Genomic DNA, 22,835 nt, shown 5'->3' with positions numbered 1-22,835 from the left:
GCATGGCAGTGGGATACAGCTCATCGTACAAGCATCGGCAATGCTTGTAGCGGTGAGCTGATGTCACGGAGGGGATGGAATTCGGCTGATATGATCCAGGAGCAACAAAGAAGGAAGACCGCAACCTCCACTCTCAAAGGAAAATTCTTATATGGTTGTCGCAGCCGACAATCCTGTAGTCCTGATCCACCACCCACAAATCAATTCGAAGAAGCCACAGAATCCAATCAAGGGAAAAATTTTGTCTTTTATAGAATTGTCTTTTTGAATCTGATTCCTAGCCCCAGGGTTTTCAGGAGCGATGTTGACAGGGAGCCAAATACTTTGTATTATGCCTATTTAATCTTATCTACACATCCCACAAACATGACAAAAGCACATATGATTTTGGAACTTGTGATAAAATAGTGTATTGGCGAAAAGTTCCTTTTAAGCAAATCTGCATGACTCTAGGGAGTATATAATTATTGCCCTGTCACTATTTCTTTATTGTTGGTAATAATATTGCTCTCTTCTTTGCAGGTTTAAGAACACTGAAGCTATTGCTGGAGAAGTGACCCGTCTGGTGAGACTGGATCCAGGTGCTGTCAGTGACATCCCAGAAGCGATTAAAGTAAGAGGGTGAAAGGACAGACCTGCGCCAACTGCTGAGCATTTTCTTTAAATCAATGATCATTTTTTCCTTGCAGTATCTGGTAACGTGGCATACAATAGATGCAGATGCCCCGGAGCTCAGCCATATTCTCTGTTGGGCTCCAACTGACCCGCCTACTGGACTGTCTTATTTCTCCAGCATGTACCCTCCACATCCACTTACTGCCCAGTATGGGGTCAAAGTATTGCGATCATTCCCTCCGGTAATGGCTCCACCAGTCTGTTGTTATTGTTAAGTGTCTATAATCTTCATACCTGATTCTTACTTTTCCATTTTTATCTCCTTGCTCTCCCTGTGTCTTTTTTTTTTGTTGTTGCATTCTTGATGTTTTGTTTGATTTCTCTTAGCCTTTGACCTCCTAATTTGCTCTTTTTTGTGTTTTTTTTTGTCTCTCTTAATTCCAGGATGCCATTCTTTTTTACATTCCGCAAATTGTTCAAGCTCTGAGGTATGACAAGGTGAGTTCTCCCTACTGTTAACCTATAGTTAGCCTCTGTGATCCTTTACTTTCTTATGTATGTTACATAATTTTCATTGTTTTCAACACTCCCTTCAAGTCTTGCTACATGACATGGGGAGGCTTAAAGGGAACCTGTCACCAGGAGGCCCATTTTAGCACTCCCCTAGTCCCCACAGAGCATAGTACATACACTGCCAAAGTGTTTTTGTATAAAAAAATAGGTTTTACAGAAAAAAAGATATGTTATATTGTACCTTTCATTAGCATCTGCTGTGTGACTAGGCAGTTGCCTTTTGGGAGGAGCTGGAAAGGAGCAGTCCCCCCCCCCACCCTTGGGAAACATGTGACCTTTTCAAATATATGAATAACTCCCCACACTCAGGATTGGCTGTAGTGGAGGAGGGGGCGTCGCTAAGCCAAGTGATGGGTGTTTTCATATATTTGAAAAGGTCACATGGAGAAGCTGTTCCCCAAGGGTGGGGGGGACTGCTCCTTTCCAGACCCTCCCATTTGGCAACTGCCTAGTCACACAGCAGATGCTAATGAAAGGTACAATATGACATATCTTTTTTTTCTGTAAAACCTATTTTTAATACAAAAACACTTTGGCAGTGTATCTACTATGCTCTGTGGGGACTGGGGGAGTGCTAAAAATGGGTCTCCTGATGACAGGTTCCCTTTAAAGGCAATTCAAGGCTCATTGCAAACTTTGGGAAAGGTATGCAGGTTCTCAAGGTAAAACTGCTAAAACTTAAGCTAGGAACTGTATAAGTCAAGGTCTAGAAAGATGACGATGCCTGGGTTCTTAACCCTAGCCATATATATCTCTAGAAAAGGAAGACAATTTCATCTGTGCACAGCTGTATTAGGTAGAGTAATATTCTTTTTTTAAATTATATTGATCTTTATTTTCCATTTTTAAGAAAGAACAATACAAACAATACCCCATTTGGGAAAAACATCCCCTCCCACCCCATCCACCTAGAGTAATATTGTTAGTCATGTCCAAGACCTCTTTATGAGTCATATTGACTTATAAGGTATTTTTTTGCATACCTTTTATCCAAATTCTTTTATGGTTTGGATGTGAAATGAAGTCTTTTGCACACACAGATGGGTTATGTTCGGGAATATATTCTGTGGGCAGCTGCCAAGTCCCAGCTTTTGGCTCATCAGTTCATCTGGAACATGAAGACTAACATTTATCTAGATGAAGAAGGACATCAGAAGGACCGTGAGTAATTTTGACCTTAAGAGATTTTCTAAATGTTTTCTACCATTCTGACTGTTTATTATATACAGTTGTGATGCTTGAATACAGCTAACAGCCATATAATAGTCATAGCTGCCTATATGATTTCAAACTTTTTGATGCAAATTTGTAGCAAAATTATTTATTTCTGCTGTAGCAGTCAGTGACTTAAATTACTACTTACAATGGACAGTCATGGTGATATAGACTTTTGTATCGTGTCATGTTCACTTACAGCTGATATTGGAGAGCTGCTAGAGCAGCTCATGGAAGAAATCACAGGATCCCTGTCCGGACCTGCCAAAGAGTTCTACCAGCGGGAGTTTGACTTTTTCAATAAAATAACCAATGTGTCTGCACTCATTAAGTAAGTCTTAATCTCTTGGAAATATTCCTTTCTACTGTCTATAAATCTAAGAGAAACCTTGAATCCTTGAAGTCTGCTTTCCTGTGAATCTTCGCTTCCTCATTGAATGAACAACACCACAGCATTAATCTACATCAGTGTGCTATCATCTCAAAGCTTTGGAAAGAGCCATTACATCCCTTTTGTATATGTGAAAACATGGCATGAAGATTACACGCTTGGGCTACTAATATTATAAGAACATATATACGATTTCAGAACTTTTTGGAACATAAACTGCTCAAGTTCCATCTTTTATGTCTGGGTATCAGATGACTCGACATGTATAGAGCTAGCAACCTGTAGCCTTTTACCATTGTATAAGCTCCTCTAAGGTCCCATTTTGGAGAGGTACTCATGTTTCATGTTCAGACTGGATTTGATGTTGAATTCCATATGCAGGGAGGAGACAGCTTTTTAGCTCGGATGAAAGAGCAGGTTACAGCTACCCATTAAAGTCTATGGAGAGGAGAGTTGGAGAAGATGAAGCAAGCTAAGGGCAGGCTCGCACTTCCGTTGTCTGTGAACCAATGACTGTGCGGAGTCCTGTGTTACGGATCGACACCACTGCTAGGGACTCATTACATCATGTAAACTTGATTACAGTGTCAGCACTGCTCTTTAGTGCGATGTAGGGACTGTAAGGAGTCCTTTCCACAGAAGTGTCGATCCAGACGCTGCATGGTTCACTGACCCACAGCGGCAATGTAAATAAGACTTGGAGAGATACAGCTTAAGGCTCTAGTAAATTTACAAGCCCAGCAATCTCTTTGTAGCATACCCTGTAAAGATGCAGTAGCATGGAGGACATAAGGGCCTATTACTGTCTATGCAGTTTACAATTACCATATTTTTCGGATTATAAGGCGCACCATCAATAAATGCCTGCTAAAACGTCTAGGTTCATATATAAAGCGTACCGGATTATAAGGCGCGCCTGAGAAAATCAAAAGATCTTTTTGTGCGCCTTATAATCCGAAAAATACGGTATGTCCCAGGAAAACCTCAATATGCTAAATGGACCCGTTGGCTTTCATAATACCGTAAGTGATTTATTATTTACAGAGGCGTCCTATTTTGAAACATATACTGCACAGTACACTTATGGATATACGGTGGCCGTGGTTTCTGCCAGGAAATCCTGCGATCAGTAACCTGAGATACTTTTAAACCACTGTATAAAGAGATCTTAAAAGCAGTTCTGAGCAATCTGAAATGAAACGAAAAGTAGTGTATCTGTGCACCTCTCTTTCTAGCTCCATAGACTTCCCATAGGCAGCTTATAAGGTGATCATTTTTTGCACTGAATTTTTTTTTCGACTCTCAATATGGGTTTTAATTATGAATTTGAGAAAAGAAGTTCTCTGGGAGTTTTTTTTTCAATATCTCATTGGTTGAGGAGAACCCCTTTAAGGAAATTTGGGGGGAGGAATTTATAGTGCCAAACAGGGTAGTTTCCTAGTTCTATCATAACTTTCTTTATGTTGACTTTTCATTCTCTTTATTTATGGAAAATTTTTACCATTTATCATTTTTCCTTATTATACGAACATGAATATAGTGTATGTCAAGTGGTTAAATATAGTGGAAACTTGTGGAAAGCCATCTTAGAGCTGACATGTTAATGTGCATCACTGCTTCGGCTTAAAGACCTGGCTCTGATGTGTAATAATTGTCATATCTTAATCGGTAGTGTATAGGGAAATATGACAGGGAGGCAATGTCACCTTCTCCCACCAGACTCATTAGTCAAATGAAATGAATCCAAGCACAAAATTGTGTAAATCTGGGGGAAACGCTTTATGGTAATTATCCCTACGATATTACACTCTAAGGAATAAGCTCTGACTTTTTCCATTGAGTTCTTTTGATCCAGGAAATGTTTTCCAAGATACTATCCTCTCTTGTAAGGCTACTGACTCAAATGCATGCTGGGATTACTAATTTGTCTTGGTCCCCCATATGGTTTCCAAGTGTCATTTGTCTGATTTCCTGATATATATGAAATATATAATGTGTTACAGATGGAGCTGTTTTATATCATTACAGCCTTTTTCTTGTTTTAGCACACAATAAGCCTAGAAAGCCCCACCTATTTCTTCTATACATATATAATGTTTTTATCAACTCTTCTCTTGACAGACCTTACCCTAAAGGAGAAGAACGGAAAAAAGCTTGTCTTAATGCCCTGTCTGAAATAAAGGTGCAGCCAGGTAAGGCCCCTGCTTGTCACTGTATATAAAACATTGAAACATTTTATGGGGAAAAAATATTTTTGAAAGTTTGGTTTCAAAAAATGCTTATTTTCTTATAATCCGATAAGTAATTTTTTTTCCTGCCCAAAGTGACATCTACTACCAGCATGGAGGATTGTCAACCAAGCAAACTGTCATACTGGTGTGTCCCCTTGGGCAGGATCTGCTCTTCTTTTAGCTTCTTATGTCCTACCATATATACTCAGTATAAGCCAAGTTTTTCAGCACAAAAATTGTGATGAAAAAAACCCTAACTCTGCTTGTACTCGAGTCTATTAAAAAAAAAATAACTCCCCTTTATGATGCCCCATCAGGTCCTCTTCTTGCTTCTGATGCTCCGGTGCCTCCTCGGGTCCCATCATGATGCCGGTGGCTCACAAATAATGACTTTGGCAAGCGGCTGACGTCATTCTGTGTGCCGACTGTGTGCGGGGACCTGAAGAGGCCCCGGAGCATCGGAAGCAAGAAGAGGGGCGTCGGAAAGGAGAGTACAGTGTTTATTTTGTTTAATTACAGGCTTGGAATAATGGGGGGATGGGCATGATATATACCACAGGGGCTGGCAGGCTCTATACCACAGGGGCTGGCAGGCTCTATACCACAGGGGCTGGCAGGCTATCTACCACAGGGGCTGGCAGGCTATCTACCACAGGGGCTGGCAGGCTATCTACCACAGGGGCTGGCAGGCTATCTACCACAGGGGCTGGCAGGCTATATACCACAGGGGCTGGCAGGCTATATACCACAGGGGCTGGCAGGCTATATACCACAGGGGCTGGCAGGCTATATACCACAGGAGCTGGCAGGCTATATACCACAGGAGCTGGCAGGCTATATACCACAGGGGCTGGCAGGCTATATACCACAGGGGCTGGCAGGCTATATACCACAGGGGCTGGCAGGCTATAAATTGAAAAAACAATTATAAAATTATGAGGTTCTGCCGCTGCTGTGGCTGGCCTGCTGCTCTCCTCTTACCCTAAGTATGCACTCCTCCAGCCTTGTCCTGCTGAGAATATGTAATCACTGCGTTGTCCCTGACAGGCAGAAGTAATCAATCGCTGCACCTTCCCCCAGCTGTTGCTGTTTGAGTCATCCAGCTCAGGTTGATTAGTCCTGTCTGCACAGTTCAGGCAGCTCTTTTATATATGGCAGCCAGTCTGCACCCAGTTTTCCAAGGCCCTGAATTTTATAATAGTTTTTTGAGCAAAACCACTCAGTTCAGGGATTAAACAATATATGTTTCTGCATCAGTGTAGCTACAGCATTCACAAGCTATGTTTGTTTCACAATGCATAAAACAAATGTTAGATTTCTTTAAGTTATGGTTTCAATTTAACAGGAGTGTGTAGTTGTGCTTGTATAGATGTATCATTGTATAGTGTGATATTTCATTTTGTTCTTTTTTCAGGTTGCTACTTACCCAGTAACCCGGAAGCTATAGTTTTAGATATTGACTACAAATCTGGAACTCCCATGCAAAGGTGAACCTTTTTTTTTTTTTTGTGTGTATCTATTCTCATACTCTTGGTCTATAGACTATTATAAAATGAATACAGCATAATTAGGTTATAAAGCATAAGTGTCTTAAATAAAATCTACCACCAGTACTTTGTAGAGGTTAAAAAGCTTAACCCTAGTATAGCTTTATTATCGATAATGATTGGCTTGTTTCATGTGAGAAATAATTTTTTCTGTATGTAAATTAGGGTCCCAGTCTGTCCAAGAGCGGCATTACCCCCCCCCCCCCATACATTGTAACCCGCCATCTGCCACCCCCTCTTGCAATCTGCATCAAGAGAACATTTACATCATTGGGAGGCAGTGGGGGGCGTGATGCCAGATCCCACAGGGGCATCGGTAACGGCCCCCAGAGCCATTCAGCCTAATTTACATACTGATAAAAGTATTTTCCATAAGAAACAGGCTGCCGATTATCAATAATAGAGATATGTCGGGGATTAGTGTTTTAAATCATGTAGTAGATTTCCCTTCTGGGGGATCTGCTCTTTGCTTAGCTTCTTATTCCCCTGTTTTCACAAAAAAATGCTTTTAAAATTATCCAAATGAGCCTGAGAGGCTTCAGGCTCCATAGATGTTAATGGAGCCTGGAGCCCCTCAGGCTCATTCGCATAATTATTAACGGCATAGGGAGCTTAAAGAAGAGCACATCCTGCCAGAGGGGTACACACCATTGTCTGTGTGGTCGGTTTACTATCCTTGATCCAGGTGGTAGATGTCCTTTTAATATGTGAAGTTGTAGATAAGCTGTGACACAACCTATTGTCAGTAATGGAGGCAAGGATCGGTTTTCTATGGAAGTGTTATCTTCAATTGTGACAACATTTGTGATGGCAATTCTGTAGTGTTTTTCTGTTTTGCAACAAAATTTTATAAAGTAAGGGTACATTTACACGAATGTAATGGGGACCGACATCTGGCTGCACCATTTGCTGCCAGAAATCGGTCCCCATTGATGCCTATGGTGCCCGAATCACTGTGTGGTGAGCACATGTTGTCTCACCGGACCGTGACTTTTGCCATGGTACTGTGCCACACTGCCACCCTATGGAAAGGGGAGGGGTGATCAGCGTTCATCCCTTTCCCTCCTCTCCAGTGTGCTGTATAGACACTGCCGTTGTCGGTCCATGAATCCGGGGCCGTGCAGAGTCCTGTGGCACAGCATGACATCACTTGTGGGGACAGAACTCTTTACATGACAACAATCTATGCTCTAAGGAGTTCAGCTTTTTTACTTAACAGTAGGGCCATTGCGGTAATCACGTTTACACTGTCGGCGTTAGTAAAAAAGCAGCAACTCTGTACATCATAGATCACTATCAGCAGTGATGTCAGACCATGCCACGGGACTCACACAAGACGGAAATGTAAATATGCCCTAATTTAAGGAAAGGTAAGGGTTAATGGTTGCTTTACCTAATGATGTATATTACACAGTTTACTGTTAGCACCTGCTCTATTCATTTGCTCCAAATGTTTAGATACACTTTTAGCATGGGAAAAAATTCCTTAAAAATATGTAACAGAACAATTTAGTTAAAGTAGTGGATGGACCAACCCTTGGACTCCCACTGATACTAAGGATGTAAAGAGGCTCTGATATGTGAAACAATGTTATTTTGTGTACTGAAATGCTTCAGTAAAGCCTCATTATATGAAAGTATCCTGAAATGGCGTCTACCAAGATCCCCGTTGCTTGTAAACCATTGGCATTGCCACACAGAACCCTTCACACTGAATTATAAAGAAGAATAATCAGTTTAAAAGAAAATTGGTTTATAAATGTAATGAAATAGAGGAGCGCTAAGGTGATGGATACAAGCGCTAGGGAAGGGGGATGGTAGACACCCTTCATAGAAGCTGTATTTGTCTACCGTATCAGCAGCATGTCAAAGAGAGATGTATAGCTTTATATTACTTGTTTAAGGGCTTGTTCACATGAGGGGAAAAGGAACATGGACCACTTTTTCACACATGCAGAACACAGACTTTCATAGATGTTAGTGGGTCAACAAAAATTGGATGTCATCTATGTTTACATGAAACGCTGTGGATACATTGCTGCAGCATTTGATAAGTGTTTGCCTTGTAGTGCGGCAAAAGCGCCATATCTAGCCAAGTTCAAGGTCAAGAGATGTGGAGTGAGTGAGCTGGAGAAGGAAGGTAAATTTTATAAATTTTTTAGTAATTTTGTAAAGTTACCAATATTGTGTAGCTTTTGCAGAAATCTTTCAATTTTTGTAATTCTCTAACCCTTAGGCCTCAGTTGCCGCTCAGACTCTATCGATGAAAGTGAAGAAGAAGATGGGGATAAAAAGATATGCTGGCAAGCAGCCATATTCAAAGTGGGAGACGACTGCAGACAAGTAAGTTAACAGCGTTGAAATGTGTGAGTTTATAGAGTGCTAACCTTTACCAGGGAAGGTCTGATATTTTGTATGGAAGAGACATGCATGTTATATGAGGAATCTATAGCAATTTAGCTACTTTGGAGCTATACTTTTGGCTATCTGTAACTTTGTTTTCTCCCTACTAGGATATGCTGGCTTTACAGATAATTGATTTATTCAAGAACATTTTCCAACTGGTTGGACTTGACCTATTCGTCTTTCCATACAGAGTGGTGGCAACAGCTCCTGGGGTGAGTAGAAATAAACATCAACACTTTTTAAAAGGACATTTTAATGTTTGTTGGCTAATAGTTCATCATCACCATCCGATCTGATATATCTGGAATCAACACAATACTGGAGGGGGGAGAGCAGTGCTGTTTGCCTGCCTCAGGGAACCCCACCAATCTTGTTGATGCACCTCCGCTGGACTCATCAAAATTCCCCATCCTCAGTGGAGCATTGCTACTTTCCTGTAGAGTGCTGGAACTATTACTGTAAAATGAATAAATCAAATATAAAACCTTTTATAGATGTTGGACAATGATTGTGTTACAGTGTGGTGTTATCGAGTGTATTCCGGACTGCACCTCGCGAGATCAGCTAGGCCGACAGACAGACTTTGGCATGTATGACTACTTCACTAGGCAATATGGAGATGAATCTACTCTGGCATTCCAAAAGGTAAAGTATTTTCCCACCACCACCTTCTTTATTATTTAGATGCAAGAAGGAATGTCTGAACCATACTTTTAACCTGTACACATTAGAAGATCAAGTAAATCTGTGATGGGAGGCCAGTACAACTATCTCACCATGTTGGAAACACGGATTATGTAACTTCTTTTGGATTTGTGGATTTGGGTTTGGCAAAACTACCATCTGATGGCAATCAAATCCGTGGCTTCCTTTTAGTATTATCTTCCCTTTATACATCCATGTATTTGGCAAGATCTGTGCAGCGCTGCGTAATCTGTGGTCGCTATATAAATTAAGGAATTTATTAATTAAAATAACTATTTATTTCCTCTTTCTAGTTTCTAAAATGGTATTTATTATCAATATTTAACATAGTCTTGTTCTTATGTCTTGATAGGCTCGATATAATTTTATCCGGAGCATGGCAGCCTACAGTCTCTTACTGTTCCTGCTGCAAATAAAAGACCGGCACAATGGAAACATCATGCTGGATAAGGAGGGTCATATCATCCATATAGGTTAGTCCAATCAGGTTTCACTTCTTCCTCCTCTTCTTCATCATATCAGACCGAGAATTCATTAAAGAAACCTTTTATTTCTCTTATTTATCTGGTAAGACAAATATAAGTAAATGACAAGACGTGTAGCAAGAGCGTGTATTGAAAGTGTATTACAATTGTTACAAAGCAACAGTGTTTTATATTGGATTTATACAAATCCCATCCACACACTATGTAAAAAAAAATTATTTTTACTGTACTACCGCTTCCTCCTCTCTGCAACAGTTAAAATTTGGCATAAAACCAAATATATGTACTTTTTGTAATGCTTGAATACCTATGTATTAGCATCAGTACATTCGAACACCTGTAACTTTTTATACTTTGGTCTACAAACAAAAATACTCACTGCTTGTTCCATTTCTAATTGCAGATTTTGGATTTATGTTTGAGAGCTCCCCCGGGGGTAACCTAGGCTGGGAGCCTGACATAAAGTTGACTGATGAGATGGTGATGATCATGGGGCGCAAAATGGAAGCTACTCCTTTTAAGTGGTTCATGGAGATGTGTGTACGTGGCTACCTGGCTGTCCGGTAAGGATTATGATAATGTACCACTCTCTATGGGCCTGGCAGTCCCTGAGCATGCGCAGTGGAGCTTTGCTGATTCAGCTCTTCCCTTCTCATACGATCCTTCCACTGCAACCCTTTCATCTACTTAATGTAAGCTACACACTGCCTGAGCCAATGGAGGAGGAGTGGTGGGAGTTGTAATGTGAATGGACAGAGTTTTTCCAGCTCCACCTATTCAGCAGAGCTCAGGCATGTAAATCAAGAAAGATTCAGGCTCTGCACACGTTAGGAAAGTAATGACATTCAGGGATTATGTACAAGGCACTAAAGGCACATGGGCAACTCACCTGTGGTGAGTCTTTGAGAAAGGGGGGCGGGAGTTCAAATAGCACAGTTGTTTTCTCCTCAATCCCTCCTCCTCACTCATTGCCCTCCCTCAGCCTCCCCCCGCTTATGTCGGTTCACTGCCACAAGCAATTTTTCTTCTGCACTGCACATTTATTCTCCCTCTCCCCCTACGGCACTCAATACAAGCTTCTGCCAGGGAGAGGTAATGTTAAATAAGCTTTTAAAAAGCCTTGAAATTATTTGGGTGCCCAACAAAGTTCTTTTTTAAAATCAACATACCAGAGGCTACTGGAACCTGTCATCATGTAAAAAAATATCTTCCTGGTGACAGGTTCCCTTTAAGTAAAGTAATGGCAAACCCCTTTAAGCTGCTTATGCACTGATTTGCTACTCGATTTGCATGGGGGAGCCAAGATGGTAAATGTTAAAGAATACTCTGTATAAGGCTATTATTCATACAGTTGTACACCTCCTTTTGTTGTACACAGGCCATACATGGATGCTGTAGTATCTCTGGTCACACTCATGTTGGACACTGGACTTCCTTGCTTCCGTGGACAGACCATAAAATTGCTGAAGTAAGTAACTAATGCATAATAATTTAAAAAATGCAATAAGTCTTCCTCTTTCTCACTTGGTTACTTACAAACACCTGCATTTAATACACAGGCACAGGTTTAGTCCCAATATGACAGAGAAAGAGGCAGCAAATTTCATCCTGAAGATAATTCAGAACTGCTTTCTAAGCAACAGGTTGGTAATATATATATACACATCTTAATTGTTTAATTTTTGTGTTTCATATCTGCACAAGTAGCCAGTAGTGACATATTTAATTCTAGGACATCACCGTGTCAGTAGCTGTAGCCTTGTTTTTGTCTTTTTATACTATTTTTGAGTATATAACTGTTAATAATCATATTTATCTGGAATAATCTTTTCCTTATACAGGCAGTCCCCGACTTACGCGGTTCCGAGTTACGAACAACCCATAGATACGAACGGGGTCCTGGCCTGCACATGCGCAGCTGAGAGCCCCATTTGTATCTAGGAGTGGCCCGTAACTCAGATCGCAGATACTGTCCTAAGTTCTGTGCCCTGTAGAAGCACTTCAGCGATCTCGGCGGAGGGTGGCTGTAACTAAGGACCGTGATCGCGTCCTTAGTGATGGCAGCAGTATCACGATCTCAGTGGTGGTAACTAAGGACGAGGTCGCGGCTTGTACAGCGCTTCTGTGCCTATACAGAAGAAGCAGCTGGTATCGCCGACCGCGTCTTTAGTTACCTTCGCCGAGATCGCGATACTGCTGCCATCACTAAGGACGTCCTTAGTGATGACAGCAGTATCGCGATCTCGGCGGAGGTAGCTAAGGACGCAGTCGCGGCTTGTACAGCAGTTCTGTGCCTATATAGAAGAAGCAGCTGGTATCACCGACCGCGTCCTTAGTTACCTCCGCCGAGATCACAATACTGCTGTCATCATTAAGGACGTCCTTAGTGATGACAGCAGTATCACAATCTCGGCGGAGGTAACTAAAGATGCGGTCGGCGATACCAGCTGCTTCTTCTGTATAGGCACAGAAGCGATGTAAAGCCGCTACCACGTCCTTAGTGATGGCAGCAGTATCGTGATCTCGGCGGAGGTAACTTAGGACGCAGTCGCGGCTTGTACAGCGCTTCTGTGCCTGTACAGAAGAAGCAGCTGGTATCACCGACCGCGTCCTTAGTTACCTCCGCCGAGATCACGATACTGCTGTCATCACTAAGGACGTCCTTAGTGATGACAGCAGTATCACGATCTCGGTGGAGGTAACTAAAGATGCAGTCAGCGATACTAGCTGCTTCTTCTGTATAGGCACAGAAGCGCTGTAAAGCCGCGACCGCGTCCTTAGTGATGGCAGCAGTATCGTGATTTAAAAAAAATTTAAAAATCCAATTGTCACAGGGGCAATATCAAAACCAACTTAACATGCTTGTGCACAGTTGCCTGTCATATAAAACAAAAAAAAATATTGTCTGGAGTTACTGTACATTTTATAAAATACACCAGATCCGACTTACATACAAATTCGACTTAAGTACATACCTACAGTCCCTATCTTGTATGTAACCCGGGGACTGCCTGTATTTTATCAATAGATTTAGAGAATCCAGTGCAGTTTTAATTTATTATAGATGCATTTTTATTTTGTTAACAAATCACTTAATAGATTTTTTAAATTTTGTTTTAAAGGACGTCTACCATCAGTTTATTGAATGTAGATATGCCCTAATAAGTAGTTCCTCAGGACTTTTTTTTTTTTTAATAATACCTCTTTAGACATGTAGAGTTATAAATGTTATGCAATTTAACCTGGGGCACTCAAGCCACGTCACCGAAGCGCCTCAGGGAGTCTCGTATTTTAATGTATGCACTCCCCTTGTAGCGCTTGCTCTCCCAACCATCAACTATCTATGCACTGTGTGGGGCGGGACCACTAGAGCTGTTGCGGGGAGTACATAGATTAAAATACACAGCTCCATAAGGCGCTTGGGTGAAATGGCTTAAGTGCCCCAGGGTAATTTGCACACGTTTGCATAATTCATGAGGAACATCTTATTAGGACATATCTTTCCCTTACATAAATGTACTTGCATAGATGTATAAAGTATGTATATAATAATTTATAAGCACATATGCTGTTGTTTGGGTATACCCTAGACCAGGGGTCAGGAACCTTTTTGGCTGAGAGAGCCATGAAGCCACATATTTTAAAATGTTATTCTGTAAGAGCCGTACCATATGCACATGCCCCCCAGTAGATGGGTAGTCCCAGCGTCACGGGTGCCCCTGCGATCTACGCATTGGATCGCAGGCACACCAGTGCCCCTATCCGTGGCGGTGCCCCTTTCCAAGCTCCCTCACCTCTCTACGTTCCTGCTCCCGCGCTGGCACTCGCAGATTTGATGAGCCAGTGCGCTGCTGCTTCTCGCTGCTTACGTCCCCGTTTCCTATGAAGACCGGCAGCTCTCAGCATTCCCAAGTGTTGACCTCCCGTTGTGACCCCGGACCTGTTCCTTATTCTGCTCCTTCGCTGACCTTGACCGTCTACCTGTCCCTGACCATGAGACTGCCTAGTGATCCTGTACCTCGACTTTGGCTGCCACCGTGGATAAGTCGCACCTGTGGAACGACGGTGGTACCACGCTGCACCAAGACCATCCTGCTTTGCGGCGGGCTCTGGTGAAGACTGGTTGCCACTTAGAGTCCGGTCCCAGGTGTCTGCTTACATCATCATCTGCAGTGGTCCAGGGGGTTCACTACACCAAATCCTGACACCCACCACATGCCTCCCAGTAGACAGGTAGCTACAGCACATACTCCCTGTAAATAGGTAGCCACAGCACATGCTTCCCAGGAGATAGGTAGCCACAGCACATACCCCTAAGTAGATAGGCAGTCACAGCAAAAAAAAAGAATATTCACTTACTCCCTGCAGAGAAAAAGGTTTGTCCTATGCGGACAATACCACCCATTTGTCACATAAAATTTTACTTTTATTACTAATTATCTTAAAAAGTAAAGGGATGGATCAGAGATCATTTGACTATACGTGAAATTTAAAACTAACAAACAGTCGTGCTCAGCGGATGGATAAATATAGGGCAAGTGGCAATAGGGTCTAGGTAGAGGTCTATATATGAACCATCCGGGTCCTCAGTTTGTTTCTCAGCTGGGTAGTCTCACTCCAGTGTGACTCTCAAACCTCCAATATGTAAGCTATGGTACGGCACATTCAAAGCCCAACACTACTCCTATTACATAGCCTCAACCAGCTAAGGGGAAGAGGGGAAGGGGGAGTAAAATTCCTATATCTTGCCCTGATGCTTAATCTCCAATCATTCCATCACATACAAGCATATAACTTATGCAGTCGCTAGATTGCGAGGCGCTTAACACACTGCGGAATCTAAAAAGTACAAAACAGCCCCCCCGAACATGTTTCGCCACTACACGTGGCGTCCTCAGGGGTACCGGGGCTATAGTGATCAGTCTAAGAGACACAGCAGCCATCACTATTTATTAAAGATCTGTCTGAGAGCCAGATGCAGCCAACAAAAGAGCCATATCTGGCTCCCGAGCCGTAGGTTCCCTACCCCTGCCCTAGACAGTGCCAAAGCAGACATCATTAGAATGTCATAATAAAACATTGCTGGTCATCAAGAGGTTAAAACTAAACCAAAGAGTTGGTAATGGGATTATTTTTTTTTGCAAATAGAGTCATTGCCGTGGCTTCTTTGCAGCGTCTACTGCCATACTTAGCATCTAGTATCCATATAGATGCCGACTTAATAGAAACCGCCAACTTCATTTTTTATAACCACCTTTCCCAATTTACGAATTAAAATAAACAACTAAAACATAAATATGGTATGCAAACTTTTTTAAATCTTACATTTTTTCAAGTTATTAAAACATTCCAAAAACAGTATAACTATATTGAAACTGTAGTGCGTAGCCTGCCCAGCCCCCTGTAGTGCGTAGCCTGCCCAGCCCCCTGTAGTGTGTAGCCTGCCCAGCCCCCTGTAGTGCGTAGCCTGCCCAGCCCTCTGTAGTGCCTAGCCTGCCCACCCCCTGCCCACAATATAATTCCTGTAGGGAAAAAAATAAACACTGTACTCACCTAACCGGCCACCCCTGCCCCCCTCCGGCATCGGCTCCGTGTCCCCGCACGGTCCTTCTCAGAAAACATGACGTCAGCCGCTCGCTGACATCAGTGTGTGCTGAGCTGCTGACATCACTATCCCTGCGATGGACAGCGAGGGGACACGGAGCCAATGTCGGAGCATTACAGTATAGAAGAGGACCTGCTGGGGGGGGGGGTGTCGGAAGGTGAGTACAGTGTTTGTTTTTTCTCATGACTCGAGTATAAGCGAGGTGAAGTTTTTCAGCACATTTTTTGTGCTGAAAAACTGGGCATATACTGGAGTAAATACAGTAAATTATTTTACAGCACCACAATTGCCCTAGTGCCATTAGGAAGTAGTTTGCCCTGCAAAGATCAAGCCCTCAGCTAAAATCACAAAAATAAAGTTGTTGCTTTTCAATGGGAGGGATTAAATTAAAAAGTGAAAAAGGGTTCGGTTTGGAGGGATTTCCGTAAAGACATTTACTTCAAGGTTTTATTCATTTTTCTATGTGGTTTGCTCACCATCTCTGTTTTTTTTCCGCTTTAGGAGCAGAACCTATGACATGATCCAGTACTATCAAAATGACATCCCCTACTGAGCTCCTATGGATCAGTGCGTTCTTCCTGTGTTTGTATTGAACTTTAGTCTTGTCTCTCTGCACACATTGTAACTCCACAGATTAAGGGTAATTTTGGTGAGTGTAAAGTTTGGAGTTCGAGACCTGGGAGGTGATGGAGTCAATCTGGTTACCTTGTGGCGACAATTTAGCCAATTCTAGCACTGGCTTGTTAAATTCCTTACGTCCAATTACCTTTGTGGCTGAATGATGACACGGCTCTATGTAAGAGATAAGGTGCAATATATTTTAGTGCTGAGTTCTCAGCACTATAGGGAAGGGGTTAGAAAATATTTATATTTATTACCTAAAATCCAACCATTATTTTACTAACAAAAAGCAGCATTGCCGGCTTTCCTGCACTTTGTAAGTTTTCTCCCAGTACTGCAGCGTCTATACTGTGCTTCTGTGGGATATAACTAGCAGGAAGAGAAGCTAGCCTGCACTGTACAATGCACTGCACCTCCGAATATGAGGAACCCACTTCATGCAGGAATGATGAAGAAAGTCATTTTTCCCTTTTGTGTGTCTATAAAATTTATGGAGTTGTATTTAATCTGTAAAATGTAATTAAATAAAACACAAAAATACAAAGTATTGTTTTTATGCCCATGTCTACATTAAAAGGGGTTTCAACTAATGACTCTTATCCTTAGGATAAGGGGACAATTGATTGCTAGAGGTCTGATTGCAGGAAGCCCCTACAATCAGAGAATGCGGTCCATAGTGCATTTTGTGCAGGGTGGTTAAAGACCTAGTTGGGAATGCAAGCTGGAGATGAAGATGCCTGGATCTCTGGTTTTATAGTGCACCACACTACAATCCTGATCCCTACCTGAGGGTGCTGTCAGTTTAGGGGTGTAAAAGCTGGTGACAGATTCCTTTTAGGGATGGATTATTATACACTCCTTACTGCAGCTACCTTACACACATTACTTCACCTAGAAACACAATCCTGATATATTATAGGGGAGATTCTTCTAAGTGCCAGGATTCAGGAGATATGGGTTGTTCAATATAAGCCCACTCCAGTCTGAAAGCAAAAAGCATAAGGAGCCACAGAAGACACGTTGCAGAATAAGAATAAATAAAACCGACCTGGACAGAAATGATGGTACCCATTGCACAACCTTTTGAGGTTATCACTGCAATCAAACGATTTTTGTAACTGTTTACTTCTGCACCTCTCAACAGGTGTTTTGGACCACTCCTCATGAGCAAACTGCTCCAGTTGTATAGGGTTTTGAAGGGGCCTATTCCAGACGGCATGTTTCAGCTCCTTCCAAAATTGCTCAGTAGGATTTAGGTCAGAGCTCATAGAAGGCCACTTCAGAATAGTCCAATGTTTTTCCTCTTAGCCATTCTTGGATGTTTTTAGCTGTGTGTTTTGGCTGCAACTTAGACCAAGCTTTCTGACACTGGGTAGCACATTTCTCTCAACAGAGGGCAGAAAGTGTTCAGACCCCTTTAAATTTTTAATTCTTTGTTTCATTGCAGCCAATTGGTAAGAGGTAACAGGATGTTACAAAATGTTTAAAGGCCCCTCCTCTTTAGCCTTCTTGCCAGTGTATTGCTGTCCCTACCTAGAGTCAGACTTGTGACTGTGTCTTTCCTTGGGGGTGGGTGGTAACATTTATGGATAAACCCCCCCAACACAAGTTAGAGGGGAGTCTCTTCCCCTCTTCCTGAGCCCAGGACCTCCAGTCTAACCTTACTTTCAGCCTCCTGCGGCTGCTAAACCAATCCCCAAGAGAGTTTAGCCAGTATTCCTGGCTGAGGGCTAAGCACCCTCATTTGGAGCTGCTTAACCAGCGTTACCTGATTCTCGAATGGCATCCAGTTTCATTCATCGCAACAGCAGTATAGAGCTGCAAAGTTTGCGCAAGCCGGGATCCTTGAAGCATTACTTGGTGGCAGTCTGCGGATTGGCCGATGGAAGGGCGATAAGCTAAAATCTCCCAACTGTGTTCACTGCAGTGCCACTAATGTTTAAACAAGCTGGTATAACACTGTGTGTCCTGTCATTGTGATGGCGGACGACTTGTCTTCATGCCCCATTATTGTGGTCTCAGTGAGTGTACCCCATCTTGGAGGGCTGTTATATCACTGATATATATACTATTGTGATAGGTTTTCTCCTGGTCCTAGGAGGAGACAGCCAAACATGAAGATAAGGAAAATAAAGATAGTAAAGAGAGTAAAGAAAAGGAGAAGACTAAGGAGAAAGCTATGTCTAAATCTAGGAGATTTATTATGTATGACACTAAGCTAGCTGAATCCAATACCAAATCATTATGTGCGGAATGTCTAGTTAAAACTTTTCAGGAAGAGAAAAACTCTTTACTTAATGAATTGAGAATTTCCATGAGAGAGGAATTACAGTCTTCCTTAATGATATTTTCACAGTTGAGAGACCATGATCCTGAACCCAAAAACCCAGGTTGGCGGATCCAGTTTCAGAATCGGGTAAAGAATCAGCAGCTCCTTCTTGTTCTTAGAAGGACTCGCTTGATGACGACTGTTCTGTGCAGGAGCACTGCACTTTAAAGTTTCTCTTCTCAAATGACGGATTGGACAATCTCTTAAAGGCAGTGAGAAATACTTTAAATGTAGAAGACCTTATTGAACCAAAATCAATCCAGGATGAACTGTTTGGGGCCCTTAAAGCCAAAAGAAAGAGAGTCTTTCCGATTAACCAAGCATTAAAAGACATAATTCAAGATGAATGAAAATATCCTTAAGCTAACATAGCCAGAAAATTCAAAAATCGCCACCTAAGACACCTGAATAGATAAGACCCCTAAACTAGATATCCAGATTTCTAAAATTGTTATACAGACCTGCCCTTTGAGGATGCGTCACAACTGAGAGTTCCTGTGGACAGGAAAGCAGATAGCCTGCTAAGAAAACTTTGGGAATCGGCCATGTGTAATATAGGCCATGCGTGGCCTATGTTTTCCATATCAGCCGCCACATTTATGCAGTACACAATAACCATAGAAATATTTTAGGGCTAAATGCATATGTAAATGTGTTTGCTGCATCCAAAGGACGTGTTAGATCAAGGCCAAAAAGAAGCTCTCCGGTCTCCATGTGGTTCTGCATACAGACATCTGCTAAAAAGCCAGGATGGAATACACTTACACTTATAGACTTACACTTCTTACACTGCATGGGGGAATAGTAACAGAAGCAATATAGTGATGGGTGACACTGTATGGCTTCTGTCACCAGCCTCTATTAAATGGGGTTCTTGTAAGAACTAAAACAATGAGACATTTTTTGTGGTTTACAACGTGTGATGTGCTAATAATGACTACACATAGGAGTTTCTTTTGAGTATCTACACACCTTATAATGACCTGATGTTGCTGGTAACAGGAATGCAGGGTGCATAAGGCCACAGACAAATTTACTGGAATATTATCTGACGGTATACCTCTCATGAATGACCTTTGTAAAAAATCTTTGAGATTTGTTACATTCTGCAGCAGAAGACCTCCAACCCAACTCGACAGCTTTCAAACTTTGCAAACAACGGAAATCTACCATCAAATTCAAGCATCATAAAACAGGGACAATTACTTAAATATTGAGGCACAGTGACTGTGGTGATCCATATTTGTTATCCATTGTCTACTTCTTCTAAAATCATCTTTTAAAATTATTCTAATGATCCTACAGTATGGCAATATATGGGGATTTTCCTCCTCATTCATTACATTGTGCTGATCACACATTGTAATGAATGGATTAAAACGAGACAGCCTCGGGTCTTCGGACGACCCGAGGCTGTCATGGCACCGGCTCGCATGGGCGCCGCCATCTTTTTGAAGCCGCTGGCAAAGCGATGTGCTAGAACCGATCGCGGGTGTTACCGGTAAGTCTTTGCTGCGATATGCAGCAAAGACTTAGCGGCTATGAAGAGGGCTCAGCCTGTGAGGCCTCTCCATGCACCCACAAGCCGACCACATGCTATTACGTCACGCGTCGTTAAAGGGTTAAAAAAAGGGAGTGAAAAATGAAAATGCAAAAAGTGAAAATGGCCTGGCCCTTAAGGGTGTTAAAAGCTTTCTCCCCTTCTGAGAAAAACTACACCATTACAGTTTTTTTTTTTGTTTAGTTTTTTATTACAAAAACTGAAGGTGAGTAGTTAAATCTTGCTTATAAAACTACCGTACAATAGTGAAGAATATTTCAGATTACAAATGTAAATGACCTGCGATTAGAACATAGTTTATTCTTTCTCTTCTTTTTTTCTGTCTTAATATAAATCAATTTATGTAATTTTGTGATTTTTTTTTTTTTTACATATTATTTAGAAATATTTTGATTAGAAAAGTGCAGTTTGCAATAGAACATGGAGGACACTAGATGGCACTGTAGATTTAAAGGAAAACCTGTAACACAACTATTCCTGGTTACGGCTAGATTCATTCACATAAAGTTATTCGCAGCTGACGACCGCAAAGGATGAATCCTAAAGTCCCTTGTCTTTCCACCTCTTTACAAGTTAAACATAAAGTTGCCTTATTGTTTTTATATATTTTTGTATATGGTGTAAATTTGTTCCTTCTAAATTAATCACTGAGTATTTATAACTCTTAAGTGTTCCTGTTCTTTTCAATCAACTTCTATAGATGTATGTGCCAAGGCTTTCGATACCGTTCCCTAATGGGATGTATGGGCAAAACCCATTAAAGGCTTTTTAGCCACAGACCATATTTCTCAAACTATTTTTTATCTTGAGATTTTGCAGCAAATGTTTAATTAGCATTTATATTAAGACATTGAAATATCTAAAGAAAAGAAGTAATTTGCACCAAAAAATTTTTTGCCAAGGGGAAAACACAAGTTGAAAGTGTCACTAAAATGTATATTTAAATATTGCTTTTTTTCCCATAAATGTTATATGTTCATTGTGCTTAGTGCAATATCTTCTGGAGTTTCTCAGGTCTAGAGTGTTTTTCATTTTTTCTTAGTGGTAAAGATTTTGCACCCACACCACACATAAAACATTAAAAATTACACTCCTAACAGTAACTGCACGTTGTTTGTACCATATTTTGCATGGTACATTATGTGATAGTTAACCCTTTTTACCTGTGGTCTTACATGGCTAGGCATACATAGAATTTTACATTTAGTTGCAGATGTTTTGCAGAAAAGTTTGTGGGTGGGTGGGGGGATGCATTGTGTATGTGATGACTGATTTGACCTAAGTTGTGCTCAGTCAGTCCCACTGTTCTCTTTGAGTTTTTGTCATTGTATGTAGTAGACAGGATGACTTTCATCTGCTCTTTTCAGTAGATCAGGTAAACACACAGGTAGTGAGAAAAAGGGGGATATGCGCTCAGAAAGGAGAAGGGCAAGTCTTGGCCTGCGGGAAGAAGAGAAGGGAAGGCTTTTCCCCCCACCACCTGCCCTGCAGGAGTAAGAGATAGAATACATGCTCACTGGAGCACGCCATATGATAGATTAAAAAGGACGCTTAGGCTGCTAATGGCAGGCAGCTAATTAGCCCCCTATCCTTTGGCAACAATGTTACCAAGCAAGTTGGCATCCCCTAGGCTGTGTAGGGAGTGTCTCCAGAAATACCAGCTTTATGAATGGCTATTCCCCAAGGTCCAAATGCCTGAGTAAGTGTAGTGTGCAGAAAGCAGATTAAAAAAGCAGCTATGAGTTGGAAAGACTGTGATGCCTAAAGTTTCTACTCTAGCTACCTGCAAAGAAGGAGAACGGATGCTAGCAGAGGGGAAACTTAAGCAAACTGCTCCTTCTTTTGTACTAAGATCTATAGACAGACATGGGCTATTTCACACTTCATGTTATCTGTGATTTTCATGGTAAAGATTCTGATTTAATGTCACCGATCCATGGTCCCTGCTTTAAAAATAGCATGTTCTATTTTTTTTTCTCACATGGCTTCCATAGAAGTTAATGGATCCGCAAAAAAAAGTGTTGTGTCATCTGTGTGGGTTCTGTTTTTTCTCAGGTGACGCTAAAGTTTTGCCATTTAAGCCAACCATCTGGGTTTTTTTGAGAAAAAAAAACTGATGCAGCTATAACGCAAACAACACATAGGTTAAATTTTTGCGTCCCACTTGTGTGAAAGAGCCCGATGCCAATATTTTTATGCAAATAGGCCTTCATTTTTAAAAGCTTTTCTACTTATCCTAATCAGTTTACACACTACAACTATGAAGTGAGAGACTGGGTAGATATGAATAGCCTCTTCTATGACTTTGTTCTTCACTATGGTGACACACATGAATGCCCTTCCTTTAGCGTGTCTATATTTTCTAGGGTGTTAACCCACAGAGAGATTTGGCAACACCACATTAACATCTGCTGATCAGAGATGCACAGCAAGCGCCACGCGCAGCCTGACACCTCTCTCCCCCTGCTCATGTCAGCGTAGAGCCAGGCTCCCTGCCAGGGAAAGCTTTATCTAGGGCCTCCCTGGCTGGCAGGGTGCCCATGCTCTTACA

At 41.7% G+C, this 22,835-nt stretch overlaps 1 protein-coding gene across 4 annotated transcripts in view; it reads left to right on the top strand.

The window, feature by feature from the left end:
• The window catches only part of PI4KA (phosphatidylinositol 4-kinase alpha), a 71,575-nt gene extending 54,636 nt beyond the window's left edge, over positions 1 to 16,939 (top strand). For all 4 annotated transcript variants that reach the window (XM_072144713.1, XM_072144707.1, XM_072144725.1 and 1 more), the window contains 16 exons: positions 523 to 613; positions 690 to 857; positions 1,060 to 1,113; positions 2,229 to 2,349; positions 2,605 to 2,734; positions 4,916 to 4,986; positions 6,440 to 6,512; positions 8,642 to 8,712; positions 8,809 to 8,915; positions 9,086 to 9,190; positions 9,498 to 9,623; positions 10,036 to 10,156; positions 10,572 to 10,731; positions 11,547 to 11,636; positions 11,728 to 11,811; positions 16,275 to 16,939. In XM_072144713.1, coding sequence (XP_072000814.1) covers positions 523 to 613; positions 690 to 857; positions 1,060 to 1,113; positions 2,229 to 2,349; positions 2,605 to 2,734; positions 4,916 to 4,986; positions 6,440 to 6,512; positions 8,642 to 8,712; positions 8,809 to 8,915; positions 9,086 to 9,190; positions 9,498 to 9,623; positions 10,036 to 10,156; positions 10,572 to 10,731; positions 11,547 to 11,636; positions 11,728 to 11,811; positions 16,275 to 16,326 — 1,624 coding nt within the window. In that variant the 3' untranslated portion in view covers positions 16,327 to 16,939. The remainder of the gene's footprint in view (positions 1 to 522; positions 614 to 689; positions 858 to 1,059; positions 1,114 to 2,228; positions 2,350 to 2,604; positions 2,735 to 4,915; positions 4,987 to 6,439; positions 6,513 to 8,641; positions 8,713 to 8,808; positions 8,916 to 9,085; positions 9,191 to 9,497; positions 9,624 to 10,035; positions 10,157 to 10,571; positions 10,732 to 11,546; positions 11,637 to 11,727; positions 11,812 to 16,274) is intronic.
• Positions 16,940 to 22,835: the final 5,896 nt, after the last annotated feature.

This window comes from Engystomops pustulosus, chromosome 1 (genome assembly GCF_040894005.1).
Source record: "Engystomops pustulosus chromosome 1, aEngPut4.maternal, whole genome shotgun sequence".
NCBI lineage: Eukaryota > Metazoa > Chordata > Amphibia > Anura > Leptodactylidae > Engystomops > Engystomops pustulosus.
This window is presented reverse-complemented; position numbering and strand designations above follow the sequence as displayed.